Consider the following 14,086-nt stretch of genomic DNA (forward strand, 5'->3'; position numbering starts at 1 on the left):
ATGTAAAAGAAATTTCTTTTACTTAGAATTTAAAAAAAATTTTATCGAAATTATTTTCTTGGTCGAATTTTTTTTGGTAATTATGAGGATAATGAATAAAAATATTAATTGATTGTTTTTTATAATTAAAATTACATTGCAAAGTTTTACTTAGTCAAGGATTCATTGCGATTGAATCTTAAACTTATTAACTTGCTAAACAAAGTACCAAATTAGAAAAAGCAATTTGTTATTCTATATGTGTATGTAATTGATATACTTAAATAAAGTATTAAATATTAGAATTCTTACATATTTTTATAATTCAGTATAAATTATTGTGTTTGAAGTAGTCTTTTAAACGAAATTTGAATTTTGAATAAATTTTTTCGTTACAATGCCGCCAGTTACACGGTCAGAAGGGTTTTCCAAAACTGCAATCGATATACTGGATGGTCAGCACTTTGGCAGGTTACAAACTTGAAAGTGATTGCTTATAAAACAGCATTCTCAAATATCATTTACAGATTAAAAATTTGGAAATGTTAGGGCGCCATTTTTTTCTTGGCGATTTAATAAATTAGGGTAAAACGTCAATTGAATTGATTTGGTGTTGTTGACTGTAAAGAATCACGCATGAAATTTTGAAAATAAAAAATCTTGAAAATTCGGCGGACTTTTTTTTTTAAATTTGTGCATAATTATGTTGTTCTTTTATTAAAGTGGGATATTTAATATCAAATTCATATAGGCATACCATACAAATTTCTAAGGTATTATTAAGGAATAATCATCGTATTATTCCAAAAATAATTTTTTCTAAATAGGTATGTATGTATATAGTCAAATAAAAATAATATTATTATGTTTTTCATATGCTAAACAGCACTTGAGTAAACTTTTACGTCAACTAAAAAAATTATTTGTAGTGCATATATGGTTGAATCCAATTTAGTAAAACGGAAATAAAAGATGGAAAATACATAAAAATTACAGTTTTCTTGCATCATCATGCATTTAACAAAAGAGAAGCCTAAAGCGTGTTCAATTAAATAAAATGCGTATATTTATGTAATGTGGGTGCGTTTAGACGCCCATTTTCAAAAAATAATTACAGTTTTTTTCTCTTTTGTATACTTGGAACTTTTCAATACCCGCATAGAATTTCTATTTACTTTTTATATTTACATACGTTAATATATATACTACGTAACATTTCAATATTTGCAGGCATTAATATGCAAATACATACATACTTTCATGTCTTTCTATTATGATGGATAATGTTAACAAAAAAACATACATATGTTCATAATTGCGTTGAAACTCTTGAAAATGTCATATAGGAATTTCAAATGAAAATAATTCAATATTAAATGAAATAAAATGTGCTTATAAGTATGTCAATTGGCAATTAAAAATTTGAAATAAGTGTAATAATCACCCATTTTTAAAAATAAGTCTAAATGTACATGATAAATGTAAGTATATGATGCATATATTAATACAGTGATATCCATATAATATGTTTCCATATGTATAGCAACTGTTTTTATTTAAGTATTTAATGAAAATTGAAATTTATTACGATTACTTTTATTATGTTACTCTGCAATATTAGTAAAAAATGTAAGTGATTTCATTTTACAGAATAATTATATTTGAATTATGTATATCGGTTGTCAAATAATTTGCTAAAGTGATAAGTGGTGTGACAAGGAATAAAGATTTAATATTTAAATCTTATTCAATAAAAATTTTCTACACATTTTCATCTATTCCATTTATTGTCCGGGAAAAGTACTTTATGAGTTTTTCACAACATCACATCCAAGATATTTTAAAGCCCATAATTTCTTTTTAATGATAAATTTCGTAATTATTAACAACAACTTCTTAGTTTTAAAATATTTTATTAAAGGGAATTAAATACCGGGGAGGAAAATAGTTTTAATTGACAGACTTTATTAAATGGACCCATAAACAGCAGAAATCTGGCGTTTTAATAATATTTGAATTTATAGATGTAAGTGGAAACACTTCATGAAAGAAAGAGTGCCTTTAACAATACTGTGATGAGTCCCTTTAACATTATGATTTCAGTTTTTCTAGCAAGAATAAGTAAATTATATTCTTTGGTTTTTGTTACGTCTCAATATTTCTGCATATGTTTCAATTCTTGCCATTTTTAAAATAAGCAATATTTTCCCCATGCTTTGTATATGTATAGGTATTGTCATTTTATTATATAATGCGTTTATTTTTAAGCTTTTTCATTGTGACACCTATCTGACTATACTATATATGTGCATATATATAAGTTTGCAGAGAATTTTTAAATATTCTCATTCTACACAACTTTTGTCTAATAAATGATATTTTCTCTTGGTAACATAGGTATGTATGAATATATGTAGATACATAATATGTAAATTTTTTAATATCGTAACAAGAACACAAGACTTTTTAATAATTTTAATATTATTTTATGAATCACATATTATTAATTTTTCCAAAAGCAGTGATATAACGCTTTTAAATATTTTAAATACATTTTGAAGCATATAATGTAAGCGTGTATATGCATATTTACATGAATAAACAATAAATATTTATAAATATCTTTATAGCAGCATATTTTTATCAGAATGTGTACCCATATCCATACATACGTATGTGTATAAAATTTGAGTGAAAATATTTTTCTTGTAGATATCATAATTCAAAGCAACAATTTAAATTCGAACAAAAAATGAACAGGTAACTCAAAGATAATCTTTAATTTTAACGTGCTAATTAATGAGAAAATAAAAAGAGAGTTGAGAAACTAGAACCTAAGAAAACCTAATAAAACAAAATCAACTCATTCACCAACACTATCTAGCCAATATAATTTGAGTATAAAATTCTGTTTTAGTATGAAATATGTAGCAGTTCACAACAATGTTTGCTTCAGTTGAAGTGTGTGCGTTTATTATATTATGTCAAACCTTTTAGCTCGTTTTCCTTTTAAATTCACTCATAATTTTCCTGTTTTGCTTATTTTTTTTTACAACGGAATCTCTCGCATTTAATTTTTTTTCTTAGTATTGTTGCCATTTATGTATAATTTTTTTGTTGCTAGTGTTTTTTATTCTCATTATTATTGTCATTATTGCTGTTCCTCTTTTTTCTTATTTACTTATTTGCTTGCATTGCCAATGTTTAGTGTTGCTGCTACTTGCCGCACAATAATCAACTGCCACTCATTTTCACTGAGTTATAAGTTATAAGACCTGTTAAGTGCTTGATGTTTAACCACTACTGTTCCGTTTTTCAGTTATTTTTTTCTATTTTATGTTTTCTTTTTGTTTTGCCTTCTTTTGTATTGAATCGAAACTAAACTTTCGTTGGTTGGGTTTTTCGATGTGCTTTTTGTCTTATTTTTAAGCGCATACGTCGTTTCGTTTCTTTTGTTTTGTTTCTATTTCTGCTTTATTTATTTAGTTTTTTTTAATGTTAAAAACGATAATTATATGAAAAAAAGGCTATACATATTTTATGTGAACGGAATAATTATAGATACATATATGCACACACAAACATATGTACACATACGTCCGAAAGAAAGATTAGTAAAATAAAAAATAATAATAAGAGACAAGGAACGGCCACAGTGCAAAGAAGGGTGTCAGTACGGTTACGGTGTGGCGGCGGGGTCTAATATTGTTTAAGTAAACGGTTTAGTTTTAGTTTAACATTTGATGTTTACGTGTGTGCATCATCGGTGAAACTTTTTTGCAAAAGAGAAGAAAACAGAAAACTTTTTTGTAAAAAAAAAAAACAAAAATAAAATTGAAATAAGCAAGCGAAAAAAAAATTATTTTTATTTGGTGTTTTTGTGTTTTTCTTTTTTTAAATTTGTTTTGCATTGTTTTTTGTGTCTCTTTCTTGCTACATGGTTTTTATTATTATATTTGTTATTTTTGTTAATTTGTCATCACACTTCTAAAATATTTTAAAATCCAATACTTTTATTGTTCCGTTTTATGTTTACTTTCGTTTTTTTTATTTTGTTTTTATTTGTCGTTGTTTTTTATTGATTTTTAATTTATTTATCTGTGATTTTTATATTCAAAAAACCCACCTATTAATTAATTATCGAAAATATTAAAATCAGAAATAATGTTACTCGGTAAAATTAAATAAAAAGTATAAATGTTTGTTCTGTCTCAATATGCAAAAGAAAAAAATTAAAAAAGATCGAAAATGATTAAGAAAAAAAGAATAAAAAAAACAAACGAAAACTTTGTAATTTATTGAATAATCGTAATTAAATCGGGCTTTAGACGAAAGAACATACAACACAACAAGAGAAAAAGAAAGTGAGTACACTATAAGCACTACTTTTAACCACACTAATAATTTATTAGAATAAAATGTCGTTTTAATAACTCGTTCTTCATCGATCAATTTAAAAAGTGTAAATATTTAATTTTCCAATTTCAAATGCCGTTTTAATATTTTTAAATATATAAAAAGTAAAAACTTATTAATAACAAAGTACAAAAATTTATTAATACAAGAAGAAGTAAACGATAAAGAATTGTTTTGGTTGATTTGTCATGTTGATTGGATCGAGCATTGGTAGCGAATTTGGACCGTTACCAACAACGCCTTGGAGTATGGAACCACCGCGACCACCGATTGTTGGTGGCGGTTCAATACCACCACCACCGCCACCTTCATTGCCCTTATCTCCAACAGGTGAGTGAACAAAGCTGTATATGTTTTTTTTTTTAAATTAATATACTTAGATATTACATTTAATTGTCGTATATTTATGTAATGCAAAACCTTTGTATGTATTCACATTTTATATTTTTCCTTACATCAAAAAGGTAATTGCCGACGGCATAACTTTTTTCCATTTAATTTTTTTCCTGATATTTATTTATAACATAAGTGAACTCGCTATTTTCTATCAATCAAGACGACTAAAATAAAAAAGTTATGAAAGTAGAAAACATGCATGTTTAAAACATTTTATAAATTTAAGTAATAAAAATGAAAATTATATTATATTATATAAAAGAATTTGAATTTCATTTGAGATTTTGCAAAACTTAAAAATGTAATAATTGAAAAAGCCGTAAAGTATGCAATAAAAAAAAATTCGTGCAGTTCTTTTTCTGTAATCCTTATACCTTGATGTAATCCTTTTTTTTTAATTATAAATAATGAACATAACAGTTAAATTGATTAATGTTGAAACTCAACTTTTATAAAGTAAAAGCCTTTTCTTTATTTTTTCATAAAATTTTAATTTTATAATCACTGCAACAATCTATAGTGTTCCCGAAGAAATTTTGAAAATATAAAAATTAATGTTTGGCATACAAAAGGCGAAACTCTATGAGAAAGTAGTTAAAGTTTATAACTGAATTGAACCAGCGTGAAGAAATGTCTAAAAATTTTCTCTGAAACGGTGATTACTTTCATTTCGGTGATTACTTACTTGCTGGTCAAAGTGTTATCGTTTCTTCAAGGATATTTTAAAAACAATTTCTGACAGTAAAAAAAAATAAATAAGATTGTTTTGAGTATATAAAAATCAACCACCTGTTGATTGTTTCTGGTAACACAATAACAAAAAACAATTTATAATGTATACGTTTTTGAAAAATTAAAGAAAAAATATTGTAAATAATGTTTTCCCATAGTAAAACATTATTCTTGGGGCCATTTCTACTATTCTTATAATGAATTCGGAAGAAAACGCCCAGATTTGAGAAAATATTTGTTTTTCCTTTTGAGTTTCAATTAGTTTATGTATATAAAGAAACTTATTTCCAATAATGTTTTTCTGCATACAGTATTGTATTTATCGTATAGATTTGCTAAGTAATTCAGTGAGCTTTAAATTAAAATCACTCACCTTCAAGCTGTTACTAGATATAAAATATGTATTCATTATGACTTAGTCTCGTATTATTTGTAACAGCTATTTTATATATCTTGTATTTATATATCTTTTATTGGGTTTATTCTTAGGATTTTTTCTTTTTACGGGATCAGAACTTAAGTTGCACTCTTACGATATAATGTAAAATTGCATATTACAGTTCTTAACAATTTAAAACTATTTCCTTTTAACTATGTTTTATATTGATATAAAATTGTATAATAAAAGACTGAGTAAAATGTAGTTTTTTGTTAAGGCGAATATAAGAAAAAAAATGTATACGAGTAAAATGTGTCGCTTTTTGGTTAAGTCTCAAATGCCAGTTGCAGAAATTCATTAAAAGTTTTTGTATTAATCAAATTTTAAATCTCAAATTAAATAATGTTTTAAATTTCTTTTTACTATTTTATGGTTTTAGTGTAAAATTTCTTTTTACACTTTTATTTGCACGATTTCACAGTAAGAATTTGATTATAAAAAAAATATTTTTTTTTTTTATTAAAGGAACATAATCAACTCTTAATCAATTTTTTTTATACTTCCCAACTTTATCGCTAAAATAGAATTTATAGTAACTATTTTTGTTATATTTTGCTTAACGCGAAATTAAAAATATGTTACACAATTTAATATCTGAAATAAAATAAAAGATTGTGGATGACCCTAATTGCTTTCGTTTTACTCGATTTCTTTAGCACTATTAAAAATTAGATCATTAAATTTTATATATAAAATCACGTTAATTGATTGGTGTAATTAAGATATTCACACCTTCAATAACTTAACGTAAAACCTAAGAAAAGTAAACTCATAAAAAAAAAACATTGAATTATAACTAAATTTACTTGTAGTGTTGTTCGTGAACACGTAGTTACAAGTACGTGTATATTTATTTTATAGTGCAAGCTTTTTAAAATAGTTAAAAAAACTGGTTATATCATTTTATTTTTCCTATCTAACTAATAAATTAAAATTATTTTTTAATTGATCTAAGCATTATTAAAAGCTTTAACTGACAAGCATCAAAACATATAAAAAATAATTTAGTGTTGTAGCCATCCGTCACTAAAATCACTACTTGTATCGTACCTATGCATAATTTAGAATATGATTTTTTTTTTTAGTTGTGCTTAATATATCCAAATAAAGGAAAATCTTCATAAAATAAATACTTAGTAGATTTACTGTTTGTCTGGATTTAAAATATTGTAAACAGAAACCAGCTTTTTTCTACAACAAAGAAAAAAATAATATGATAAAACTTTAAGAATGAAACTTTTACTTAATTATTGTTAAGTAATTATTATCTTCAAAAAAACATTGAGGCAGTGAAATAATACAATCTGACCTATTCATTTGGTTTATTAAATTGAACGATTTCTTATAGATTTATAGAAAATTCCTTATAGACTTAAAAAAACAATTTGTTCAGTTAGCTTCAAGGAAAAGTTAACTGTACGTTTCAACGAGAGCTAATATTTATTAATAGAATATGATTCATTTAAAAATTACACATTAAAATTCGTCTTATATCATGGGAAATTTGAAATTGAATAAATAATTTTCATGAATAGCTATCAAATACATCAAAAAAAGATTTAAAAGGGAAGAATAATAAAATCTATAGTGAAATAATCTTACACATTTGTAATACGAAAAGTAATTTCAATATAGTTTCAGGATAGTTTTTTAAGAAAGGACTGGCAGATGAACTGATAGATTTAGAATTAAAGACAATGGAATACTTATTTTACGGGATGAGAATGAGAACAGTGCCATTGGGGGCAATAAATCAAAATAAAGTTTTTTTATACAAACGGAAAAATTATTGTAGGGTGAACGAACTGCATTTTGATTAATTATTAAAAAAACGAACTCAATTTACCTTTTAATTGTAAGTAAACATTAGGCGTTAATTTGTAGGTAAACATTATTAAGGGTTAAACTGCAACAACCTACATATTTATGTCAACCATATCGCCTAAACTTTCCTCGAAATTGGTAAATAATCTTTTAGATCATTTGACTAAATGTAAAGTTAAACAAACAAGACAATCACTTCACTTGTATAATTTTTTTCCAATATAGCATGGTGACAGTTAGACATCGGCCATCTGTATATATTGTATTTGGAAATATTTTCTCTATCTTACTAACAAAACGAAACCAAATGGGCTTTCTTTAAAATCCGCAATTTTATTACGAAATTTTTTATTCACAGATCTATTAAATTATTTTTTATTATAGTCAAATAATGAAAATATTGAAATTACCATGACGTTCCATTTCGTTTTTAGCACTTTTCCAAAAAATTTTTGAAAAAAAGTGCTTATTAGTTTCACTCTGTCCTTCCGTCTGTCCGTCTGTCCGTGTGTCTGTTTACAAAACTTCTACACCCTTGAAGATAGAAAGCTGAAATTTTGTATGTACATAGATCTTTACTAGAAACTTATTTCCGTAGAACAAAATTTTTACCTATCTCCCCCCTCTAGAAGTTATACCCCCCCAAAACCTTAAAAATGGCCTTTTTTAACTATTTGTTGCAATGAAACCATAAGCATTTTTGAAATTTTGCGAACGCAGAAAGGCAATGGCTTGCTTCCCCTAGCGCGGTATACTATAGTTAAACTTTAGAAAAACAAAATGGCCGTTCAAATTTACCGTTATCTAAAGTCTTTTTTTTCCAAATTTTTGATTTCGTTTTTCTTCTAGACCCCAGCCTGTAGAAGCTTGAAATTTTAGGGACTTTTAGACATTAACAAGTAGTTCATTTCGTTAGAAGAAATTTTTTTTCCATCTCCACCCCCTCTCCAGTTATCGCCTCTTGAAATTTGTAAAATTTGAATTTTTGACACCCTATATTTCTGAAACCGCAAGCTTTTTCAAATTTCTATAAACACAAAACGCTAACGGTAAATGCCATAACATTAAAAAAAATAATTATTTTTCTTAACTCACACAATTAACCCTTAAAATCGAGCATTATGTTAACCCCTCTTTATATTAATTTTTTCTTTATTTCAAAGACTGCATGAATGCATCATCCTAAATATATGCAATTATAGAAATAGTTAAATATGAATGAAAATAATTTTAATAGTGTGACAGGTAAACATAGACTGTATTTAAAAGCAGAATTTTCACTTGTTGAACGGAAAAGTGCTACAATACAAACCATTGGTTTGACCCAAATTTATTTTTACATAACTTAGTTACTGCTTCACAAACTTTATTTCTTTGATAAGCAACATAGACAAATTAAAAAGCAACTTGTTGAGCGATCATGGAAAATCATCCATGTTCAAGTAAAACTATAATTTTCTTTTTAAGATTTTATTGAATTATATTTCAAGCAAATATTTTGAAATATAAAGTAAACGAGAAAAAATAGAGTTAACCTTGTCAACTCTGTGATACCCGTACGAATTTGTTATCCTATGTGCAAATAAATATGCCATAACTGACTATGGGATAGACTATGACTTTAAGTTACCGTATGACCATATTAATTTATGCAAAGTTTCAGTATTGTGTTTTTCAAAATACTGTATGGCAGCCACCAGAAAGAGCCAAGAAATTTTAACGAATTTTATCAAGCACATCGGCCTTACTGATATATTCGCTTACGTGAAATTTCAATACCATAGCTTTTATAGTTTCTGAGATATAGCCAAATAACTTTTGAAGTTGTATGGCAGGTACCAGAAGGAGCCAAGTAATTTCAACAACTTTTATCATACACATTGGCCCTATTAGTATATTCGTTTGTGTGAAATTTCTCTACCACAGCTTTTATAGTTTCTGAGATATAGCCAAATAAATTTTGAAGCTGTATGGCAGCTACCAGAACCGGTACCCCGATCATCTCCAATTTTAATAGGGTTCTAGCACTTACTCCAATAAATCATTTGTAAAAATTTTGTGAAGTTAACTCAGAATTCGACGCTGATCAAAAACATACACTTGAGTCTATATCTAACACCGTTATTTCTTAGCGTTACAAACGGTAAGGCAAATTTAGTATACCCTTCGAACATACGTTCGTACGGGTATAAAAAGTCGCTGTTTCATCTGATTTATAAAGTAAATTTGGTTTTATAGTGTCGCTTCGCTATACATACATTTTAAATGTAGCATGAAATGTGGTGGAGGGCTATAAACCTATTTCAAATATAAGCCTCTTTGATTTTATATTTCTCTTCGTCTTTATTTATCTTATGTGAACTTAAATTTTTTTTAATTTTTATTGGAATTTTTTAATCTAATCGCGAATATTAAATTTAGATTTGTTTTAATTTAATCACACATTGAAAGTTGCACTTTTATTGTCTTGTCTTTTTAATTTATTTTTAATTTTAGTTTTTTTTATTTTTAAAAAATTTTTTTAAACGATTTTTTTCTATCTTAACTATTAATCATTTGGTATTGCAAAACTTAATAACGATACGTAATAATAGTTTTTTAATTTTTATTATTTGTTTTTTTATAACTTTGTTTGAAAGTGTTTTAAAGACAGCGGATAGAAAGACTTAGTGTTTTTTTGATGAGATGAATAAATTTAAATTTGAAATTAACTTAAAAATTGTATTAATTTTTTATTTCTTTCTTTTTTAGCATTTTTCCAACAAAATTGAAAAAAAAATTATATTTAAATTTAATCTGTTCGTCTGTTTACGAAAGTTATTAAGACAAATAGGTGAAAATTGTTATACATACTTTTAAACCGCTGATTAGTTCTCTTAAAGATATGGGCTCTTAAAGTTAAAATATACCATAATCCCTAAAAATACTTATACATGTTTTTAAACTGTGAACCACCATAATCCAAAGATTACAATACTAAAATGACCGTTTGACTTACTTACTATCTTAAATCAATTGTTTTCAAATTTTCCAAATTCTTTTGCTTTTAGACATTATTTCTTTTTCTTTATTTTCCCTTCCTCTTAAATATTTTAAAAAACTCTATTAACCGTATAAGTTTATCAATTTGTTATAGTTAATTTTCTTCTCATCCTAAATATATGCAATGATTATGATTTAATAATAAAAATTGAGAGAGCGATGGTAATACGTACCATATAAAACGTCTTTTTTAAATAAAAGGATTTTTACTTGGAAATGTGCTGCTTTACAAGCCACTTGTGTGGCACGAATTTTTTTAATCTTGAGTGAAACGTAGGATTAATCAGCAAAATAGCTTTATATAATTTTGGTAAATTTCAGAGCTCTTTCTTTATTTAATGGGCCTTGATGCTATTATTAAAAAAGTTGGATAAATATCTCAAGTGCGGCTTTTTTATTACTAAAAAAAAATTTTTGCGAGGTTTCTTTAAGGTCAAGAAATTTTTGTTTTCCCATTTGTATAAAATTATAACGCTTTTAAATTAAAAATATAACACTTTTGTAAAATTTTTTCTTTAATTTACAACACAAACTATATAAAAAATATTATTATTAGGCACCACAAATTTCGACATCCCATTGAGATTTTTGTTGTTGTTTAAAGTTGTGTTAATCCTTGATTTTATGGCCGTTATAATTTAACAAATTCCCGAACTTATTAAAACTTTTTGATGTTTTACTGTAAAGCTAAATTGAAATTGTTTTGATATGAGTTTTAATGTTAAAGAAAGCATAAATTGGAAACTGAAATTTATCTTTTTTTTTTATATTTGTAATACTTGAATATGGTTTAAAATATGTGTAGTTTTTATTGAACAGCTTTGTTCAAATTTACAATAAAAATTAATTCAAATTTTCATATACTAGTCAAAATTTCATGCTCGAAAATTGAACTGTAAATTCAATTTACAGTTATTTGGGAATAGAAATGTATTCCCAAGCTATTTAGCAATGTATAGTTATAGCCTCCTAAAGTCTTTTTATTACGACGAACCACTTTTGCAGCAACGTTATTGGGATTTTAAGACGTTATTCTTTTCACTTAAAAATTACGTCATATAAGCTGATACACATTAAATTCACTCATTTTCGTCTTTCAATAGTTTTGTATACTGTCAATATTGAACTTTTACAACCCATACAAATACTAACTAGAACTAATTATACACTATAAAATTACAGCATTGCGTAATATAAAATAAATTTTAAATATTTCATTATTTAAAAAATAAAATTAAGTGTAGTATTCAACATAAAAAAACTTTTACGTACGCAAAGTGCATATGGGAATTTGCATTATGTATGAATAGTGGAATGAAAAAGCAAGTTAACAAGTCGACCGTTCAGACAATCAACACAAAGGTTATTTTACGCAATAATCTTTTGACCGATTATATTTAAAGCTAGACATGTTACTTTTAATAAACCAATTATTTTATTATTCATTCTCGTCTTCTCGCAGTTTTTATTCGTTCTAACAGTTTATTTTTCAAAACATCATGCAATTCTGCTCTATTTGCAATACCTAATTACTTATACACTCGATATTTTGCTCTCTCCCACTCTCACTAATTTCGGCTCGCTCACTCATGTAATTTTTATATTACATATTTTCGTTAAAAATTCTTTTGTCGTATCTACTTAATTTTAAATCTTCTTATTTTTATATGGTATTGAAATATTTTCAAAAAATGTTCCACGTTATTTTTGATACAAGTTCACATTTCATTTAATATTCGCTAATGAATATTAAATATTTAAAAAATAGAAATAATATTTTTTTAACGTTTTTATATCCGTACGAACGTATGTTCGAAGTGTATACTAAATTTGCCTTTGTGTTTGCAACGCTAAGAAATAATGGGCTGAAATATAGACTCTGGTATATGATTTTGATCAGAGTCGAATTCTGAGTCTTTTTAGCTTTGTCTGTCCGTTCTCCCATCCCAACGATAACACAAAAACTAATTGAGCTATGTTCACCAAATTTCCATAAATGATTTATTATAGTAAATGTCATAACCCTATTTAAATTGGTCACGATCATGGTACTGGTTCGGATACCTACCATACAACTTCCAAATTTATTTGGCTATATCTCAGAAACTATAAAAGCGATGGTATTGAAATTTCACACAAGCGATATTTTAGTAGGGCCATTATGTTTGACAAAAGTCATTGAAATTTCTTGACTTCTCGTAGTAGATTTTTATTAGCATAACTGCATGCTCATAACTTCAAGTTGTCTTTCGTAATTATGTCATCCGTTTCGTAAATATTTTTTGCAACTATTGAGTTTTACCTTACTTAAATGTTCTTTAAGCCTTATTGTAACGGGTATCTTCATTTGGTCTATATGAAATTTGGCGCAATTATTACATTCAATTTTGTATACACTTACATGTTACCTTAATTTATCCTTAGCCGAATTTAATAAATTCATCAGTTGGTATTTACTGTTGGTTTCCGATGTCCGAATATTCTGTTTCTTTAGTTGTTTATTTATCAAATTTGTGGAGCGATAATCATAAATTAAAGATGTCCTTGTTCTTCCTAGTTCTTTCAATAACTTGTTCTGCTTATATAAAGTGCTCATATTTTCCCATTCAATTTATTATTTTTTTCTCCTCATGTGTTTGTTAATACATTCAGCCGTTTTTCACAACCGTGTCCAGTATGAAGTTTACCTGTGTTTTCAATTCCCTTTTATCCAACGGTGTAGTTAGCATTCTGTGAATTATAGAGTAGAACTGCCATTTTATGTTTCATTTAATGGTATAAGTCTTTTGGGATGCGTTTTTGTGTGGGTGTTTTCTTCCTGTATGTGTTGTATCCAATTTTATCTGATTTCAGTCTGAATTTTATCTGCTTTCTTATCCAATAACGCGAAGACGTCGTCAACATACGGCATTCATACTCTAGGCATCACACATTCCTCATCCATCTTTTTTTCCAATTTCAACACAAATAATTCAGCAATAAAAGGTGAAAGTTCTTTTATTTTGTTGCTCCAATTTTTTTCTTCTCCTGTTTGTGTAGGATAACCGTACCTCTAAATTATTTACTGCTTCATTAACTGGAACACTGGAAAAAGGTTTCGTTCGATTTCAATATAGAAAACACTTCTAATTTAAATAGAGTTTAAATTTAATTTTTGTTGTCCTAATTGAAAGAAAACCAGCTTTGATAAAGTGCGTTTATTCCGAAGAAATAAACGCACTTTTATACATCTAAAATAATTTTATATTTCGGAAAAAT

General features: G+C 26.4%; 1 protein-coding gene across 1 annotated transcript in view; it reads left to right on the top strand.

Moving 5' to 3' along the window:
* Positions 1-4,553: 4,553 nt before the first annotated feature.
* Positions 4,554-14,086, top strand: part of LOC129605995 (putative uncharacterized protein DDB_G0277255) — a 60,703-nt gene continuing 51,170 nt past the window's right edge. Inside the window, exon 1 of the mRNA XM_055516038.1 lies at positions 4,554-4,725. Within this exon, the coding sequence (XP_055372013.1) occupies positions 4,584-4,725 (142 nt within the window). The 5' untranslated portion in view covers positions 4,554-4,583. The remainder of the gene's footprint in view (positions 4,726-14,086) is intronic.

This window comes from Condylostylus longicornis, unplaced genomic scaffold, assembly GCF_029603195.1.
Source record: "Condylostylus longicornis isolate FDR11 unplaced genomic scaffold, ASM2960319v2 ptg000016l, whole genome shotgun sequence".
NCBI classification, from domain to species: Eukaryota; Metazoa; Arthropoda; class Insecta; order Diptera; family Dolichopodidae; genus Condylostylus; species Condylostylus longicornis.